At 39.1% G+C, this 22,045-nt stretch overlaps 1 protein-coding gene across 1 annotated transcript in view; it reads left to right on the top strand.

Moving 5' to 3' along the window:
* LOC127646601 (uncharacterized) overlaps positions 1 to 20,094 on the top strand; it is a 31,610-nt gene extending 11,516 nt beyond the window's left edge. Inside the window, exons 3-5 of the mRNA XM_052130355.1 lie at positions 2,749 to 2,900; positions 11,683 to 11,725; positions 16,817 to 20,094. Of these exons, the coding sequence (XP_051986315.1) occupies positions 2,749 to 2,900; positions 11,683 to 11,725; positions 16,817 to 19,097 (2,476 nt within the window). The 3' untranslated portion in view covers positions 19,098 to 20,094. The remainder of the gene's footprint in view (positions 1 to 2,748; positions 2,901 to 11,682; positions 11,726 to 16,816) is intronic.
* Positions 20,095 to 22,045: the final 1,951 nt, after the last annotated feature.

Genomic DNA, 22,045 nt, shown 5'->3' with positions numbered 1-22,045 from the left:
GGTCCGTCGTGTGTGTTTGTCTTTTAAGTTTATCATTAAAACTATTATTTATATTTGTCAAGCTGGTTCTCGCCGCCTCCTTTCCATTGATCCCTTTACAACGCCGTAGTAGAGTAGCACTACCGTCCACCCCAACGGAGCAGCCGCGGCCATCTGCCGGGGGACAAGGAGCCCAGCCGCCTGGAAGAGGACGACGGCCGCTGACCGCGAGTGGAGAAGGGGCTCCTTACCGACCACCTGGAGTGGTCGGGGTCGCTGCCAAGGGCGCAGGAGTCGCCTACCAGCCGCTGAAATGCGGCAGGGTCTGTGACGCACATGAGTCAAAAGTGCATGGGCTCTCAAATGTTGCAAACGGGGCCAGGAGGTCCTCGTCCCAAATGGAACGCTCCGAACGATATCCGAAGCAAAACCTCCCGCTATCAGAAGGAGGGATAATACAACGTCTCATTGTATCCACTCACAATTTCTACTATAATGAATAAGCTTTAATAAGGGAATTATGATTAATTCACTAATTGGAGTAATATTATTCTCATGGCTTCTTGAAAATAATATCACACATATTTAGGTAAAGCTTTGAAGCAAAATATTTTAAAAACAGGGATGATATTATTTATCAAAATATACCACAATCAAATTATATTTGAATACAGACAAACTTTATTGCTATTCTAAACATAAATCTAATCTAACACATACAACATGAAACAGACAGAATGTGAAATAAATGATCAATACAGTGAAAATGAACTTTATAGAGTCTGTTGACAATGCCTTAAGAAACATTTATCCTTATTTTAGTCAACATCGATTTGCAATCGGATTACCCAAAGTATTTAACTAATACAATAGCACAGTCTGTAGATATGCTTGCATGTTGTTGTGTTTCCTTGCGTTGCATTCTTTGGTGTTGGAAGAAAGTTTGTTACGTCTATGTTTTGGACTCTGATGATCGTGGAAAGTTATTGACTGGATGAAGCAAGGCCTTCTGCAAGAAGAACTTGAGACTCCCGTTGGGTGTATGAACTGTAGAGCAGAGAGTGAGAGGCTTCCTCAGGACTTCAAGTCCCGAGCTTCCTTGGACTCTACATGTCATGGAGGATCTTGAAGCAGCAAGCGAAGAGTTCAGCTGAAGAGAGGCATGAGAGGAGGCAGAAGAGCCAGAAGAGCACGAGGGAAGAGAGAAGAGGTCAAGAGCAAATAAGAGATTGTTCTTCCTGTTTGGAGACATTTGAACTGATATTGGCACTTGGGTCACATGGTTGACTGGTCTGTCCCTTTTCAGAATTGATTTATGACCCTATGTTTGGGTGATTCTTGGGAATTCCCGTTCAAAAATAGTGCATGTTTAATCATTGAATCATATCTTGAAAATGGTGCAAGAGACATGACATTCATTGTCATCAAAATTCTCTACATAACCAAGCAAGTGTTAAACGTACTAAATATGAAATTATTTCATGAATATTATATGTGTAAGTAACAAAACATGAAATCCCTTATTACAAATCATAAAGGTTAATTCTTGGTTTTACAACATGGATAAAGCATTACACTTCATGGAAAACCTGATTGTCAAGTTAAATTATCAAGTTAAGCCTTATAGTTACCATTCTTAGTAGAATGAGATGAAACATACAACATTAAAATTATAATCACCGATATGTCAGTTATAAGTGATTACAAATCACTACACAAATTTTAAAAGGTACATCGGCTATAATCATTAATTTGTCAGTTATAAAAGTTACCACAGCTCAAAGCAATTTTCTGAATTAATTAGCACAGCTATGTATTGTGTAAATTGTGGGTTTAAATGCATTCTGGAATTTCAGGGAGAGTGTTCTCTGTATTTTATGGCCCATAACCTCTGCACTTAGAACTTCTCTGCACAGAGGCCCTCAGTTCCTCTTCTGTCACTCACTTGGCATTGTGTCGAATGAAGTGATGCAAGGGGTCTTCCTGGGGAGCCTTGTGTACCTCTGAACTTGATAAAAGGCCAATGAGAAATTGGCAGACAGAATTTGCATGTCCCGCACCTGGACATACAGGTATAAGGGAAATGTTCATACATCTGTCAGTCAGATTTTTTCTTCGGAGCAGAGCGTTTCTGCAACAGCAAGCTGAAGTTCACCACTGTTCCACTCACCTCTGTTGGCAAGAAGCACTGCGGTTGGATCCTGCTGCGCGTTTCCAGCTGGCGTTCTCTCGCTCTGCACGATGTGGAGTCCACGCCCCAGGGCGCTATGATGGCGCTTTCACTGCCTAAAAGAGTATTTTCCCCTCCTAAAAGACTTTTATCTCTCATAAAAGAGCAATACACAGACAGGCATTGAACGTCCTTTTCAGGTCACATCTTTTTCAAGATGCCCTTCCGCCTCTGTGTAGTTCCTGGATGTGGTCGATATCTCTCCAAGACCGACAGCCACAAAGGCTGAGGCAGTGTTTGTGGATGGTTAATGCAATCACTGCGAGAACATGACCATGGCAGCATTGCAGTCACGGCTCTCCTTCCTGAAGGAGAATACCACTTCAGCCGCCCCTGCGTCGCTCCTTCCCATGGGATTGAGGACAACCTGGCTGGCGATGAAGGCGATTTGGGGATGACGACAGGCTTGGTTTCGCCGGGTAAATCCCTACGACCCTCCCGCCCCCTTGCTTCTGTCCGAGCTCGGAATGAGTGTGGCTCGCCTCGCTGCCAGCCGGCATTCTCCCTTGAGCCCCTGGAATTGGATGATGACATCGCAGCTGCATCTGTGAACCCGTCCTCCCCACAACCTTCACGGCTCGCAGACTGGTACCTCGGCTCAGGGCGCAGCTCCTAGCCATCGTGGAGGGCACCTTTTACTGCCTGGAACCGACACTTCTGCTCATACCCTGGACAGTGGTGCGGCCCACGGGTACACAGAGGTCCCCCAGGTGGACAGAGCGGTTGCGATCCACCTGTGTCCCGAGAATGCCACCACCTGGTAGTGCCCTCCAGAGCCTGTAGCATGATGTCATCAATGACCTCAAAAGCCTACAGAGCCACTGTATCTACACACAAAGGAATTCCCCTCCTTCTGGACAAAGAGAAACCAAGTTTTTCTAACCTCACCATTTGGGCAAGGTATAGTAAGATTAACTTAGCTTTGTTCCAGTCGTGTAGTATACATTTTCACTGCAAGACAACAGTGAATTTATTTAGAAAACTGAAAAGGCGACCAGCTTCCATTCTCAGTCGTTTTCTATCAACGTTGACTACCTCCCTGAATTTCTCTCCATCACAGAAATAACGCAGAGACGCATCTTTTTGCTGACGAGCGTAAGACAAAGGACCGAATCCAGATCGTTTTCTCCTGACCGCTCAACGCAACAGGAATTCAAATGGACAACCCTGCTGAAATCGCACAGGATTTCCCAAGTAAGGCTTGATATCTGGGCAGATTTAGTTTAGAAACTGTGACTTTTCTTATAAAACGAAATCTTTTATATATTTGATTGCTGAATGTTTGATGTTTTGTTTACATTTGTAGGTTTAACTACGATCGCTGATTGCTGTTTTGACTTGTGAGATTGTCATTTTTGGGTGAAATTTTATTTTATTGAGTGATCTGAACTAACGATTCAGCGTGTATCCTCTGTTAAATTGCATGAACCCCTGTTTACCACCCACACATGGCATATGCTCTGTTTTTCTGGATCTGATCCAGCCATCTTTCTTTCCCTACACATTCAAATAATCGTTGGCTCTGCATTTTACAATCTAATCATCCATGTTGAAACTGATGCACCATTTTGAAACTGGTTCCACATGTGTAGTTTAGTCTGACATTTTGTGTCTTTGTTACCGAATCTAGACACACACCCACACACACACATATACATGCTAACATATAGCTCCACAATTTAGTTTAGGATTTCCATGTTATGTTTTTTCATTATATTCATACAGTATTGGTGGTGTTCAGTGCTGTTTGATTATAATAAATCTTGTTATATTATAATAAGTACTCCTAGTTGTTTGTTTGAATATTTGTGTTGAAGCCAGCCTCTGCCACATCAAGAACTCCAGTATTACTTCAGTATTGTTAAATTGTTGTTGTTAGAAGCCAACTGTAACCATATTACTGTTGGATTCGTATGGCAATAGTTCGACTAGCGTCTTCCCTTTTTGATTATTGATCAAAATACTCAATCTTCAGGGTAGAATTTTATGAGACTTGATCAGTCACTTACTATAATTTTTCTCTTGTCAAAGAGTGGTGCCCCGAGGATAGAATTTAACGAATTAAATTACCGTAATTTCCGGACTATTGAGCGCACCTGAATATAAGCCGCACCCACTGAATTAAAAAAAGTATTTTTTTTTTTAACATAAATAAGCTGCACCTGTCTATAATCCGCAGGTGCCTACCGGTACATTGAAACAAATGAACTTTACACAGGCTTTAACGAAACACGGCTTGTAACAAAAATTAATAGGCTTTAACGAAACATGGTGTGGCAGCGGGGGCGTGGTCAAGCGCCCCTCCGGGAGAGAAAAGCGGTAATGGCGCTTACATCAAGTGCTGAAAACTGTCACACTGGTGCCAGTGTGACAGTTTTCCCAAGAAGGACACGTGAAGCAGGGCACTTGACGTTCCAGGTAAGGCTTTTAATGGCCACAGCAATGTTTACAATCAATTTTATAAAGTTTCTCAATTCTTGGACATATGCGCCAACACTAGACTGATGTGTGTCTGTCTGTCACTCACTCACTCACTCACTCACTCTCTCAGCTGCATTTTTATGCCGCTCTCCCCACGCTTACTGAAATTAGACACAGATGTTAGACATTAGCTCAGGTATAAGCGCCCTTACCACTTTTATCCCGGACGGACGCTTGACCACGCCCCCGCTGCCACACACGGCTTGTAACAAAAAATTAGCAGTAAACAGTAGCCTAGCAAGAAAGTCATTGGTCACTATCTTCCTCCTCTTGTGCACATGAAACGACTGAAGTCATCTCCTTCGGTGTCGGAATTGAATAGCCTCAGCTTTAGTTGTCTTTTTGCACTGAGTCAATTCATCACGCTGCTGTTTCCAACGTCTCCTGTGCAGCAGCTCTATTTCCTTTTCCAACAGCCAGATCAATTGCCTTCAACTTGAAAGCTGCATCATATGCATTTCTCCGTGTCTTGAGGGTGACAAAATGACTACCGTAATCAGAATGATGGGAAGTTTGAGCGCGCTCGATTTAATCTAAACAGTAAACAAAAAAGTTGTTTGACCTTAACCCGTTCAGCAATTTCATTGGTCTAATGAAAGCTTCATGCCGGCAAAAAACTGAGCACGTCACAGAATGTTTTTTTTTATTTTTTTTTTTATAAAATTTGAAAGCGGGAAAAATCCATATATTAGTCGCGTCGTTGTTTAAGCCGCGAGGTTCAAAGCGTGGGAAAAAAGTTGCGGCTTATAGTCTGGAAATTACGGTATATTATTTAATTTAATTATAAATTAATAATTAATAAACATTAATTATTAGTTATATCTGATAGTAAAACTGCTCTAAACAACCAGTGCCCCTACAACTTCATTCGACACAACAGTGAGCGAGTGACAGAAGGGGAAGGGAATGAGACGTTGTGTCCCTTCTGCCAAGACACTAGATCTACCACTGTAAATGGCCTTACATTATTCTCTGCTCCTCAGTGCAAAAACGTGACTGACAGATGCACGCCCACTTCCCTTTATACCCGTATGTCCGGGGGCGGGACATGCCTCATTGGCCTTTTCTCAAGTTCAGGGAAGGAACCCCTTGTGTCACTTCATTCGACACAACGTCTCGTTTCCTCCCTAAGTGAACAGAGGTTACTACAGTAACTGTGACGTTTGATACTAAGCAGGCCTGGGAGAGATATCTCCTTCAGTGATTCATGCACCATGCATTTGTTTTATGATGTTGAGGAATGTGGTGTTTGTTTATTTGATGGCTTCGTTCATGGATAATCCTACACTTTTTTTTTTATTATCATTGCAGCCCTGGAATTTCAGGATTTTTTTCTTTTTTCACCTTTTTATTTTTACAAATAATGTATGACATTCAAAGAAAACAAATGGCATCATTTTTGATTCATTCTTGTTATATGCTTTAGTACATTCAATAAAGTGAAAAGGTATTATTCTATAATGAAATGCTGATTTACGTGAAAAATCATTCAAACTTTAAAAATAAAAGTTCATCATGTATGTAATGCTCCCTGTTGTTAGTGTTTTTTAGGTCAGTGTGTTATGAATGAAATCCACGGTTAAAGTGGTAGCCGCAGTTATCATGATGTATGCAAATAGTGAACTGCTGCAGCAGCTTCCGTTGAATAACATAATGATTTTGATAAAAATAGCTTATCTGATAAGGAGGATGAATGCTTCAAGTGGAGTAATAGGACATTGCATGGCTCTGTCGTGGGTGGGTGGGTTCAAATACTGTAAAGAGCTAAGACCATTGAGAGGAAAATAGCTGCTTATATTTCTGGCTGTTAATTGATTAGATGGACTCGCTCCTCATGAACTTATGTTTTGGAACTGTATGCAAATATATAGAAGAAATAAAATATAGTGAAGCAAATTGCTGCATTTCTGATTCATTCTTTTTACATATACTTTAGTACAGTCAATTCAGTGAACAGGTGTTATTGATATTCTATAATTAAATACTGATTTATGTAAAAACAAAATTCAAACTTGAAAGATAAAAGTTTATCATTTATGTAATGCTCCCTGTTGTTAGTGTTTTTTTAGGTCAGTGAGTTCTGAGTGACAATGTATACTTTTTGAATGTGAACTGATGCCAGTGTTATGGTCGAACAAGCTGATTTTGAGACATGTATGAAATGTTTTGTTGGTTTGAGTGAGTTTTGGAGGTGATATTAACTGTCTGGCCAAGATGCATGTTGGTAATGCTGACTGTATGAATAGTTTTGAGAAAGTGGATTCAGTATTGACCGATACTTGTTAGCAATTGAAAAAAAAAAAAAAACTGTAAAGCCTCTAACTATTCAAAACACTCAACTCACCAGTCCTCCCACTATCGTCTTTGGAGAAATGCTGAAAATGACGGAATTGAGACTGAGCCACAATAATCATACCTACATACAAACTGGATATTTCAGCCCTCTCGAGAAGCTCAAGAAGTTAGACCTCTCCTCAAACCAATTTTCAAATTTATCTGGAAACTTTATGATAGAATCACTCAAATCAGAGGTCTTTGAAAAACTTCAGTCACTTTCAAAACTCAAACTGGCAAAAAAAGGACTGAGAAGGATTCCTGGAAATGTTTTTGACTCTCTCAGAAAATTGTACTTGAACAATAACCCATAGCACTGTGACTGTAACCTGTTGCCATTTTCCAAATGCATGAAGAACAGTGAGGAAAAGATTAAGTCAAAGTCTGATGAAGTTTGTGAATCACCCAAAGATCTGCAAAATCAACCCATTTCGTCCTTGACAGAACAACTGATTATGTGCAACCAAACTTTTATCAGCCACACACCTGCTGGCCAAATATGTGTTTGTCTGCAACCTTGATTAACTTTCCTCAAAATAAAAGTTTTGTTGGCATGAGGCTGACAATTTGTGGTCATGTGATATTGAAAATCTGAAAAGAATAATAAAAATAAAGCCAGTTCTTGCTCACTTCTAAAGTTGCCTGTATTTTTACACATAAACCATTAAATGGTTAACAATACTTTTTAATGTTTAACAAGAGCAAGAGTATTTCAGTAGAGGTCCAAACATTTGTATTTTATGTAAAATATTTAGCAAATCAGCCAAATTGTAAATATTTAAGACCAAAAGCTACAAAACTGCCTAAAGCCAAAACTTAAGCAATATATATATATATATATATATATATATATATATATATATATATATATATATATATATATATAATTTCTTTCTTATGTCAAAGCCTTGCTTGTTGCCACAAATTGCTTATCTCTTCAAAAACAGCAAACAAACTATCCACACCCTTACTGCTGCTTTACGCACATACTGTGAAGACACATACGACAAAGTTATATGCAGATAAGAGCAGTAAACTATGTACAAAGTAGCAAACATCATTCTGAATGGTAGTTCAGCTAAAGCAGAGATGAGCAGATAAGAGTTTTGTTTTCTGTCTGATACAACACATGCACATCAAGAACAGGACATGATATTTGGTTAATGGCATTTTGAAGGAGAGGAAAAATGTTTTTATAAAAAACAACAACTTTGAGTTCTGTGTAAATTTGTATGTATTTATTCATTTTAATCCATTAATTATCCAAAATTCTAATTTTACAGAAAAGTTGTGACTTGTGAAAGTAAAAGTTACTGTGATTATTTTATTTTGAATTATTTTACTTTTTGTGCTGTTTTGTCTCTTAATATTATTAATTCATGAGGACATCATATATCATTGGATGTGATTTTAGGCTATGAGTTCATATATGGAGAAATAACTTGCTTGTTACAGATTTTATTGCAGATCTATTGGTCCATGCTGCAAAGCCAAATTTTTCTTTCAAAACAAAATAAACAATATTTCACTATATTATACAGTATTTAAATATGTCTAAAAAAGTCATCTTTATGATGTATCCATAATCATAATGTTGTACCTACAAACGGTGACAATAGATCTTTTCACATTTTACATTTTTATCAGGGTCATTTTCAGACTATTTCTCTATTATGCAGAGTTAGTAATTAATCCTGGGTATTCTGGTTTAGAGGTTTCACACTACACATTTGTAAACCCTGGGTTATGGAGATTAAGAGGTCAATAAAGTTTTTCCATCATTGAACGGTTTTGAAAACAGTGAGTAACAATTCCAGTAGCATTTACAGTTGAACATGGTTTAGTACTTTACGGTAACATCCGTCTCCTACTTGGAAATCTCAGCACGGTTAGCTAACTGCACACAGGACTGATGCTGCAATATAATGTACCTGAGTGATGATGCCGAACCCGGTGAGAGATAGCCCGCAAGCGTCTCTTCGACCGGCGGCATCATTGAATACCCCCGTGTCTCAGCACCCACGATAGTCGAGTATAAAGACGTCGAGTGTACGTGAACAAGGGAAGTATATGGGTTCCTCCATGAGTGAGAAAGCTCGTCATGGAGATCATCAAAAAAAGGAAGGGACTAATATAGTGTTCCCTTTTTCTTTTTTTTTATTATATTATTTATTTATTTTATTTTATTTTTTAGGCCACCAGACAGTTTTATAGTTTGGAGCGTTTGGGGGGGGGGGGGTGTCTCTTGTTCGCGTGGCCAGTCTAGCTGTAGTCTGGCCACAGCCCGAGTAACCACCTTGAGTAATTTTTCAGACGCTTTATTATTATGCGTGAAATGTAGTTGAAAAGGTTCAGCGCCCCCCACGTGAGACGAAGAGGCGCCGATGCGTGCTTCAGATCACGAGAAGGATCAGCTGGATCTAGGGAGAGAGCGAGCGATAGGGATGGACCCGTCTCTCGCTCCTCAGCCAAATATATGCAAGAGCCCCACGATGAAAGAGTATGCGCTGACTCCTAGAAGTAAGTGAGGCGAGCGCAAAGTATTTCGCCCGAAAATAGGTCGCAATGCGCGCACTCACCCTGCCCCAACGCGAGAGCAGCATGCTCTTCCCCCAAACAAACAAAACAAAACTGATGCGTGTCCCTGACAGTCATAGAACATTGACAGGGAAACACGCATCGTTTGCTTTGCTTTGCTTCTCTGACATTTTTCCACCTTTTTCTTTTCTATTTTCTATTTAAATATATAGAAAGAGGGAAAGGAGAAAAGGTTCACTGTGCACTGCCTAATAAATTCTAAATCCTAGCACAGGAAAGAAAGTTTCTGACAGGCTTGTGAGACACACAGCACAGTTTGCTCTGAAGAAAACGGATCTGACGACACGCTGGTGCCGCGTCTATTTATAGCCTGGCCACAGGTGCACCTAATGATCTCACCAGCCGAGGCTATAAATTCCGGTCAATGTTCATTGACGTGTTACACACATATTCACAGCTGGTCACAATGCAGGATTGTTCCCAAAAGTGCTTTTCTCAGCGCAGCATCCTAGTGAAGCTTTTTGTAAAGGGAACACATACGCCTAGAGGGCTTAAAGGGCACCTATTATGGCATTTAAAATGTTCTTAATATTGTTTTGGGAGTCCCCAACAACAGTTTTACATGCATGCAATGACAAAAACACTTTTGTTGTCTTATAATAAGCATTTTTGTTTACCTTATTTGCTCACTGACTCCCAAATGATTCGTTCAACGACTAATTTTTCCAAACCACTCCTTTGCGTGACGCTAATCTGCGGTGATTGGTCAGATGACCCAGTCAGTTGTGATTGGTATACTCTGTGCAGAGATTTTCGGAAACGGAACGCCCATCACCGCTTTGTAGTAAAAAAATCGAAATCAGAGAAGGAATTTGAGTTGATTTATGTTAGCGATCATAGCCCAAAGATCGGTGGTAAACACACAATCAGTTATTGTTTGCGTTAGCCCAACGCATAAACATATTGATAAAGCACTGCATTACTACAAGTTATTGCTCTATTCTTTATGACAACTCCAATAACATCGACAGACTTTTCACATATTTCCAAAAAATTGACATTGGAGACCTAGAAGCTGCGCTGAGTGTAACGTACACAACACACACAAATACTTATTAAGCATGCTAAAAAACACATACATTTTCGACTTGAAGCAACAATTATTAATAATACTTACAGGTTGTGATTCGGAGGAGGAAGCTGATCCAAATAAACTTGGTACTGAACCTTCCTTCAGTATCAACCGGCTCGCGAATCCACACTTGAAAGCGTTCATGTTCGTAAAGCAATCGTCATTAAAATGACGCGAACACAGCACAAGGTTCGGGCTATACTTGTGTGGTATAGTTGTAAATATAAACTCTAGCCACTGATTCTTCGCATGCTCGTCCCTGGGCAGTGAAAAAAAGGTCGCTTTTGATATGCACTTCAGAACACAGAGTCTTGTGGTCGACATGATTGATGTTTTAAAGTTTTCCCTGGTGTCTGCGCAATGAGTGGGCACGGCCAATTTGATAACTTTTCGTCTTGACGTCACAACGAAAAGGAAAATGACTCATTGGAAAATCGATTCATTTCATTGACTCAGAGTCGACTCCTACATTTGAGAGACAATAACTTTTTTTACGGTGAACTTTCATATATAAAACTTTGCAAGATGTTTTTGTTCACTTAAATCTATGTTACACACTACATGAAAGTTAATTTTCAAAATTCCATAATAGGTGCCCTTTAACAATTATATACATATAGGTACACTATATTCTAAGCAAATGTTATGTGCTTTTAACCAGCAAAAGAGTATCATCCTCATTTTTCATCGTTAAACTCATTGTATATGCTTTGTTGGAATTGGTAATTTTTTGAAAATAATTCTGAATTCAACCAAATTATAAATATTTAAGACCAAAAGCTACAAAACAATTTCTGCCTAAACCCAAAATTAAGTAATATATTTTTTCCCTTTCTTTCTTATGTCAAAGCCTTGCTTGTTGCCACAAATTGCTTATCTCTTCAAAAACAGCAAACAAACTATCCACACCCTTACTGCTGCTTTAAGCACATACTGTGATGCTTAGGAAAAGTTATATGCAGATAAGAGCAGTAAACTGCGTACAAAGTAGCAAACCGCATTGGTAGTTCAGCTAAAGCAGAGATGAGCAGGTAAGAGTTTTGTTTTCTATCTGATACAACACATGCACATAAAGAACAGGACAAGATATTTGGTTAATGGCATTTTGAAGGAGAGGAAACAATTATTTATTTAAAAAAAAAAATAATAATGAGTTCTGTATAAAGTTTCATATATTTATTTTATTTTTATCCATTATTTATACAAAATTCTAATTTTACAGAAATGTTGTGACCTGTGACAGCAAAAGTTACTGTATTTTTTTTATTTTATGCTTTAATTTATTTTTTGTACTGTTTTGTGTCACGATTCCCTTGTTGTCTGCCCTGTGTTTCACTAGTCTTTGTCAAAAACTACACTTCCCACAATTCCCGGCCCTCATCACTGCCAGCCCTGTGTCACTGTTCTCACCTGATTGTCGTTTGTTATCATCATGTCTCCTGTGTATTTAAACCCTGCTGTTTCTCCACTCCTTGTCGATCGTTGAATGTGTATGTTTCACTGAAGGTTAATGTTTCAGATGTTTCTATGTTACCTTTGCCCGTCGTGGATGTTTCCCCAGCCTGTTTATTCTTTTGATGTTGTTTCGTGTTTTGGTTTTGTTTTCCCACCGTGGATGTTTCATTTGTTCCTGTTTGTTTTGTCCTCACTCTGATTAATAATAAAGAACCCGCAATTAGATCCCCACTCCTCGTCTGCCCTCGTCTGCATTCCTAACATTTTGTCTCTTAATATTATTCATCATGAGGACATCATATAAAATTAGATGTGATTTTAGGCTATTTTGTGATCTAGGCTATACCAGAATTTTCTCTGAAAATAAAATAAACATCTAGGTTACTAGTGTAACCCCCATTCCCTGATGGAGGGAACAAGATGTTGTGTCGATTGTAGTGACACAAGGGAGCTTCTTTCGAGAGCCTCAGATACCTCTGAATATGAAAAAGGCCAATGCCAAATTGGCGAACAGAATTTTCATGTCCCGCCCCCTTACCTGGTGGGGCTTTGCAGCGGTGGGGAGCAGGTAGTATTGCATCAGGAGGCAAAGTTGCATCTTGAGGCATGTGTGCTGAGAACTCAAAGCACTTACCTTGCTCCACGTACCTGGCAAGGGGCGGGTTAGTGACTGAGGAGGAGGTCCTAGTGAGACATCCTCTGGACTCGTCAGAAAGGTCTACATCCATAGTGCCACTTTGACTGTAAGAGATTAATGCCGGGGCACCTTGAGAATGACATTTAACTCCATAGAGAGCATCTCGCTCCCTGAGTCGACCGTCTCAGGAACGCCTGGGAGCCTTTTGGGTCCACAAAGAGGTTTGTGAGACGGGGCGTCGGCTTCCTGCGGGGAGCTCTATGCTGGGACTGAGAGCTGGGCCTGGGTTGGGGCGGAGCTGCCTGAGCTTTCGATGATTTTCGATGAAAGACATTGGGTAAAGTCCTCAGCGGCATCACCGAATAGCCTGAGCTGGGAGACGGGGGCGTTGAGTAAGCAAGCTTTGTCAGAATCTCGCATCTCGACCAGATCCAGCAACAGATAGTCGTTCCTGGACCACGAGGGTGGCCATCGCCTGTCCGGGTGCCCGCGCTGCGACCTTTTGTGGCCCGGAGTGCGAGGTCAGTTGCTGAGCTCTTCATGCACTTCCAGGAAGAAAGTGACCGGGGGGGTGGCTGTGAGTGGTGCCCTGACCCGGGGAACCATGAGTGCTGAGGGGGGGACGGGAAGTTCCGGTCCAGCACAATGCTCTCGCCATACATGTGAGGCAGCATATATGACAGTCAGAAGCAGAGCGATATCTACCGCATCAAGGAACGCCAATGTGCATACTCTTTTAGAGGAAATATACTCTTTTAGGAAACGCTGTCAAAGTGCCCAGGGGCGTGGACTGCACTTGCTTGCAGAGAAGGGAGAAAGCCGCTGGTAATGCACTGTAGGATCAAACAGCAATGCTCTTAGAGGTGAGTGGAACAGTAGTGACTGTCTCAGCTCGCTGATCACACAACCGCTCGGCTGCAAAGAAAGAATCTGACTGAACAGATGCAAGATCCCCGCCTTTAATACCTGTATGTCTGGGGCGGGACATGCAAATTCTGTTCGCCAATTTGGCATTGGCCTTTTTTCATATTCAGAGGTATCCAAGGCTCTTGAAAAAAGCCCGCTTTTGTCACTACCATCGACACAACTTCGAGTGAGTGACAGACGGGGAACAATATTTCACTACATTATACAATATTTAAATACATCTAAAATGGCTTAATCTTTATGATGTATCCATAATCATAATGTTTTACCTACAAACGGTGACTATAGATATTTTCACATTTGAAATTTTTATCTGGGTCATTCTCAGACTTAGTAATTAAGATTTAGTAATTCATCCTGGGTATTCAGGTTTAGAGGTTTCACACTACACATTTGTAAACTCTGGGTTATGGAGATAAAGAGTTTTTCCATCATCTAGCTGAACTGTTTTGAACACAGTGAATAACAATTCCAGTAGCATTTACTGTATAACATGGTTCAGTACGATAACATCTCTCCCTACTTGGAAATCTCAGCACGGTTAGCTAACTGCACTCAGTACTGATGCTGCATTCAAATGTACCTGGAAAGATCCTATTTTCGAGTTGGGCATTCGTTAATACGGCATCTCACGCCTTCAAATCAAAAATAAAATATGGAAGATGCCTGTGGCAGGGCGGAGGGCGGGGCCTGGTCGTGATCATACCCACCCGGTCCCTTATCAGGCTAATCAAGCCTCCGAGAGGGATAAAGGCCGACTGCGGGGGATTGTGCGGGAGAGAGAGATCGTTTACGGACATGTCCATCATGTGTGTTTGTTGTCTTTTAATTTTATAATTAAACTTTTACTTATATCGTCAAGCCGGTTCTCATTAAGGCACGTAACCTGTGTAAATAAATGCCTTTCAATATAACTGCCTATCTCTGGAAACGTTGGCACATAAGTCCACATAAATCCCCTGAAACTTACAACTAAAACACATGTAAAAGTAATACTGTCACTTCATCACTCAAATGAATGCCCTTAATGTTATTTAAAATTTTAGCTGATTTCCACAATGGAACCAAACAGCACATGAAAATTCCTGTGACTACAGCAGTACAAACCACATAAATAAGTAATCAGGAAAGCACTGTGGCAGATTGTGATTGGTTGCTAAACAACTGTAGTATTCTAACTCAGAATTGTTTCAAATTGTATGCATTTGTCACAGCAATGTGGGGTTAACCCTATAAAATCTGTGCTAACCCTGCACTGAAGAGTGACATGTTACTAAGCACATGGTTAAAAGTGGCCTTAACCTGAGGTTTAAAAGGATGATAACCCACTGTTAAGGAAGGTTAAAAAGCTTAATGGGAAAATATTTGGGCCTGCAGAGCCTGCAGTGGGAATTTTCTCAATAATGGGACTTGAAAGAATACAGGTAATTAGTAACAGTGGAATAACTTTAGATGAAACTTACATTTAGAAAAAATTGAGATGAGATAAAACTGAAATAAACAATATTCCTTTTTATTATTTCTTTTTTTCTTGTATTTTTTTTATACGTTTTGCTCAAGCAATGGTATGGTACGTAAAATGGTCTAGCACAGAGTTTCCCAAATCATATCTCCTCAACTTAGTAGCATGGGAAGCAATCAGAAACTGGAAAATCAAAGTCGATTAGTGTCGACTTTGATTCAGTTGGAAAATAGACATTCTATTAATTAAATCAGATACATATCCTGTACTTAAACATAAAGGGCCATATTTAAGCATGCAAGCGTTAAGCACAGCACAATGCATTAACTAATAAGCACAAAGTCATTGGGCATGGCCATGAAATGTTGGTATATTCATGCAAGCATGTGCTAATTCTAGTCACAAGTGGGTGTGGCGAAATCGAGCATGAAAGGTGCTATTCGGCTCAATGGAGGTTCTTCTACTTTCCAATCCCTATCAAGCACCAGCAAAATAAACAAAGACAGTACATTCATAATAAGTTGGTAGTGTAAATAGACTGTATGCAATAAATTGGAATAATACAAATATTTATCTACATTATTTTGTGCATCATTGTTAAATGGAACACATTCCTTTATGTGGAAAATGTGGTTCATGATATAGATGTAGGCTCAGTTAAATTATAGAGAAATTATTATTAATAATTGTTGTCTACTGATGCACAAATAATGGCTATTATTGACAGTGATTGTATAGGCAGGCACTTCAGAAAAATATTGCTAAATTCAAATTACATTTCAAACGAAACAAAAGTATAATCATGATAACGAAGTGGTCAAAAAAATCATACCAAATCCAAACATTTTACTCTCCTACTTCCATCAGCCCCTTTTGCAATGTCTTGGATATAGAAATAAAAATTATAATAAAAACTGGAAAAAATAAAAATAAAAAAAAAATAACCATGACTTCTATAAAATGTAATACAAATCTCATAATGTTTTTGTTTCTACAAATGGCTTCAACAGTGATTGTCAAGGACACAAAAACATTATCACCTGCTGTTGAAATCTCTAAACAGCAAATGCAGGAACTGAATGTGGTCTTTGCGCTGAGTTAAGAGGAATGGTGGAATGGTGGTGGTGTAGTGGGCTATAGCACATAATCAGATGTACATCATAATCAGATGTGCTACACTATATATATCAGAAGGTCTATACAGAACTTCTGATTATAGTTAATCAGAAGGTTGTTGGTTCGATTCCCACAGCCACCACCATTGTGTACTTGAGCAAGACACTTAACTCCAGTTGCTCTGGGGGGATTGTCCCTGTAATAAGTTCACTGTAAGTTGCTTTGGATAAAGGCATCTGCAAAATGCATAAATGTAATTACATATTTCTCACTAAAAAAGCGAATTGCTCTTCGTGTCACATCATTGCGCAAAGTCATAGCACATAGCACTGCGCTTTGCACACTTACGAAAATAGAGCCCAAAATGTCAGTAGACAGAATAATCAGCAAATTAATAATTAATAAATGAAAAAGCCAACACATTTGACACATATGAATATATGACTATAGCATTGTTTATAATATGCATAATTTTTTCAGTGATCTAAAAAATAAAATTAAATAGTATGTTTTCTTCTTCTATAGGTACATGCATTCAAAAAGTGCACTTGCATTAATTTGCATTCTTGCGAACTTGCACTTGAGTGGCACTCAAGGTATCTGTAAACCAGGTGATGACTGTAAAAATAAAGATGTCTATGACAACACCATGACAGCAATTCCTGAAAAACTGAAAGAAGGAGCCAATGAAATATACTTCGTTAACAGCCAGATCCCTGTCATAACCAAAGGAGCTTTCGCAAAAAACCCTCAAGTAACAAAAATCGAATTTATCGGAACTTCAACACAGTCTGTGGAGGTCGGAGCCTTTGAGGGTTTACCTGATATCTCAGCCATTGAGATATCTAGCACCCAAGTGACAGCATTACCTGTAGGTGTTTTTAAGGATCTCATCAACCTTGAAAGACTAGTTTTAAAAAGTAACAAACTCCAGAGCCTTGAAAATGGATTATTTGATGATTTAAAAAAGCTTCAAGAACTGAGTCTACATACAAATGAGATAAGCTCCATTGAGGAGGGAACATTTGATAATTTAGAGAATCTGTTGTCTCTTCATCTAGCAAAAAACAGATTTAGTTCTCTATCAAAGTCTCTTTTTGCAAAACTCAAGAAACTGCGTATTTTCAGGCTGTATGAAAACCAGCTGAATGTTTTGCCAGATGGGATTTTTGATAATCTTCCTGATCTGACAGAAATTAATGTTCAAGGCAACAAAATCTCAACTATACAACCAAATTTGTTTCCACACAAAACTAAATTATCAAAACTGTATTTGGATAATAATCTTTTAATGGAAATACCCAAAGATCTGTTTGTTGGCTTTTCTGCATTAAAGACTCTAACACTACACAATAATCAACTCACCAGTCTTCCCGCAATCCTTTTTGGAGAATTGCTGAAAATGACGGAATTGAGCCTGAGCCACAATAATCTTACATACTTACCATCTGGAGTTTTCAGCCCTCTCAAGAAGCTCAAGAAGTTAGACCTCTCCTCAAACCAATTTTCAACTTTATCTGGAGACTTTTTTGTAGGTCCTGAGAAACTGACTGAACTTAATCTTCAGAATAACTTGATAGAATCACTCAAATCAGAGGACTTTGAAAAACTTCAGTCTCTTTCAACGCTCAAACTGGCAAATAATAGAATGAGAAGCCTTCCTGGAGATGTTTTTGACTCTCTTCCAAAACTCAGCAAATTGTACCTGAACAATAACCCATGGCACTGTGACTGTAACCTGTTGCCATTTTTGGAATGGATGAAGAACAATAAGGAAAAGATTAAGTCAAAGCCTGATGAAGTTTGTGAATCACCCAAAGATCTGCTAAATCAACCCATTTCCTCCTTGACAGAACAACAACTTGTATGTCCCACAACTTTACCAACTACGACCCACACAAGTACCACTCCAGTGACTACACTGCACACCAAAATGCTGGCACCTGCCATCACTACTGCATTACAGACAACAATTACACCTGCTCCAACTACAATTATCACAACAATAACCCTAACAACTCAAATAATGACAACAGTTCCACTTACTACAACACCACCACAGACTACCACAGAACTCACAACTTTGCAACTAACCAAAACCCCACTGCCTCCTACCACTGCTACAACTCAAGATCTGATGACTACATCAGTCCCCACCACTACATCCACAACAACATTAAAATTAACAACTGTGCCACTGATGACTACATTGGTCCCCACCACTACATCCACAACCACATTACAATTAAAAACTGTACCTCTGACAACTACACCATTCCCCACCACTACATCCACAACCACATTACAATTAACAACTGCACATCTGACAACTACATCAGTACTTCCCACCACATCAACAACCACATTAAAATTAACTACCGTTCCTCTGACGACTACTTTAATTCCCACCACATCAACACCCACCAAACAAACAACAATTGCCTTGACTTCAGCAACTACAATGTTATTAATCCCCACCACCCTTCCCATCCCCACCACAAAGAGAACGACACATTTTCCCACCACACAAAGTAGTTTCACCTACACTGGATCCTCTCATACATCTCTCTCAAGGGCTGCTCCCACCCAAATGTTGTCATCATGCAAGGCACTGATGATATATTACACTGCAATGCTAGTGGTGGAAATCTGCTGTACTATGGTGCTTGCCAAATACACATATTCACTATATTGTTCTCTCCAGCAAAGGGAGAGACTGTACAACCAGGTCAACCTGACCCATTTCTCCTATATTAAGTCCATTGTTCTGAGACCAGTTGATGAAACAGAGACTGTAGCTCTGTGAGAAGTTTTTTTTTTTTTAAACTGGAAATTTTGTTGTATGGGAAAACAGAAAAGATTAACAACAGGGCAAGTCATGAATCTAGTCAATGGTTCATCCCCTGCCAGTGTTTCCACATGACTGTATATTTGTCTCTTCTATACTGGACTACAACAATGCTTTATCAACTGGCTTTCCAGCTAGCAGGATTAAGTCACCATATCCAGAATGCTTCAACATACCTTGTTTCTAACCAAACTAAGAGGGCCCACTTATCATGCCTTTGATCTTCCTCCAAGGGGTACTGTTCCTCAGAATAGTGAATGAGTTTCTGAACTCTGTCTGATCAGCTGAGTCCATCAATGAAGTTGAAGACTCTTAACAATTTTTTTTCTTCTTTTTTTCCAGTGGAGGGACTTGACACTTTTTTTTTTTTTTTGCTAAGTTGAAGTCTCTACAGCACAGAAGTTCATGCTTGATAAGACTGTCCTCAAGTGTGCACCTTACTACTTGTATAAGCATCAAATAAAGTTACACTGTGTTATGATGGCACTATGTTATAGTGGTTGTCTAGCAGTGCTGGAATCTGATTACTGTAAACAAGTTACTTTTTAGTCAAAACATTTTAAATTTGTTTAATCAGTTTAGAGTTATTGACTTTCAATGAAATTAATTACTTTCAATCACATTTTTGGGGTTAAACATATTTCTAAAATAATATTATTTATATAGAATACATTTAAAACATGAATTATGTTCATATGCACTATGTCTGTTTGCGTTTCTGTGACAGCAAAAGAGTCATTAACAAGTCATTTTAAGCATGAATCGTGTGGTGCTGAATGTATGACTTGAGTGCAAAAATGAACAAGCTGGAAATATAGACAATAGCCACTTTCACACATGAAACCTGGTAAACTGCTGTAAATTGTTAGATCACCTGATAATGATTACTGGTTAATGTACCACATCTGCAATTCACACATGCACTGGCTTTCTGCCTTTTGTCCATTTTGCTAGCATTCACACCAAAATGCCATTAAACTCTAAGATGTAGTAAGTAATTGCAAACTAGTCTCATATAGTGGATGTTATTACTACATTTTTGCAAACTAACTTTTACGTGCCACGTTGCACGTTTCACTGCAGTTTCCTTTTATAGAAATCCTGACTACAGCGTTAATAAATACTTATTTTTCACACTATTACTAACACAATAACATGTTATGACAATGAAACACTTTTACTCTAACGCATCATGTGAAAATCAATATATTTCAATGCTTGAATTACAGATCCACCAACATTTACACACATATTCCAATTTGTTTAGCTTCCTTGGTGGCTCACCTGATAGATTGTTAGACTTTGTACTCAGAGGGCCAAGGTTCAAGACCAACCAAGCACACAAGTTGACAAATAAGCCAAAAGTGTCATAGATGCAACACAAAATGCTGTGGTTGCTTCAGAAAATGTGCTTTTCCAGTTGCAATTGCCTTTCCACACTATTAGATAGTTTTACGTATTGGTAAAGTATAAGGATGTCGGATTTGTTCACCTCTCATTTGAATTTAGAACACTATTGATTAGGTTTAGGTTAAAGTTTAGGTTAGGGAGATATGTTTTTCTCATTAAAAACTTTGATGTCTGATTATGGCACCATTTTACTTGCTTTTGGAACCCCCACGCTGGACATTTCCTTTGGAAACTGCAGCCAAACCTGTAATGAAGGATGTCATTTCGTTTTGTAAAAATGTTTCAAGTCATGTAATCTTTATGAGATAATTTAAAGTGGTGCAGAACACAACCAAATTAGCAAAGCAAATACAAGCTGAAAACACAACGGTGAAACCACAATGGAAATAAGCCCCAACAACATGAAACTAAACTACATCACAATGGAGAAGCCACAGCACAATGGACATAAGATACAACACAACAAAACTATCAGAAAATAAATTGCTGTCCTTAAGTGATCTGACCAATAAATGGTTGGGTTTCTAAAGTTCAAAAACTCAATGCACATAACTTCATCAACATTTGCTCGAATCTGTACTGGACAATGACGCTATAATACGTCACAGTACCTGCAGCTATTCTTGCATAGTGGCAGATCTTATAGGGTGTCCTGCTCCTGCAAAAATGGGCTGTATGCAGGCTGTAGCCACCGCTCGGATGCCGAAGTGCTCAGGGGAAAGCTCAGTTCCCTGGTCAATGCTCTCTTTTGATGCCAGGGTTGACCAGGAAACTCTTGTAGTCACTCAGTGGTTAAGGCTCTGGGTTACTGACCAGAAGGTCGGGGGTTCAAGCCCCAGCACTGCCAAGATGCCACTGTTGGGCCCGTGAGCAAGGCCCTTGACCCTATCTGTTCCATATCATGGCTGACCCTGCACTCTGACCCCAGCTTAGCTGGGATATGTGAAAAAAGGATTTTCACTGTATATATGCAAACTATGTATGTATAATGTGACCAAAAAAAGTTTGAAATAATTTTTATTTGGATAGCGCTTTTCAAAACACACATCATTTGAAAGCAGCTTAACAGAAAATAACCTTGGGAGAAACCATGCTCAATGTGGGGGTCTGTTCCCCTCTGGCTATCCAGCATGAATATAATGCCAATATCAGTTGTTTACGTGCAGTGCAGGTCATGGTTTAAGATTAGAATAACTAAGTACGTGTTAAGGTCCAGAGTTTTAAAAAATAAAAAATAATATATATATATATATATATATATATATATATATATATATATATATATATATATATATATATATATATTTTTTTATTAACTGTAAGATTAATGACTAATGTCTTTGAAGTCCATCCTGGATTAACAGCAGAAGTTCACACAGATGAATTGTCCTATATTACTTGGCTGATGAAGTCTATGCATTCCATTTCAAGAGTGTATTCCATCGATAGACAAAGGTAACACAGGCAGAGATCAATGAGGTGCATCACAGTTCAAC

This window comes from Xyrauchen texanus, chromosome 7 (genome assembly GCF_025860055.1).
Source record: "Xyrauchen texanus isolate HMW12.3.18 chromosome 7, RBS_HiC_50CHRs, whole genome shotgun sequence".
Classification (NCBI taxonomy): Eukaryota; Metazoa; Chordata; class Actinopteri; order Cypriniformes; family Catostomidae; genus Xyrauchen; species Xyrauchen texanus.
The sequence above is the reverse complement of the archived record's forward strand: the minus strand, read 5'-3'. Positions and strand labels throughout refer to the sequence as shown.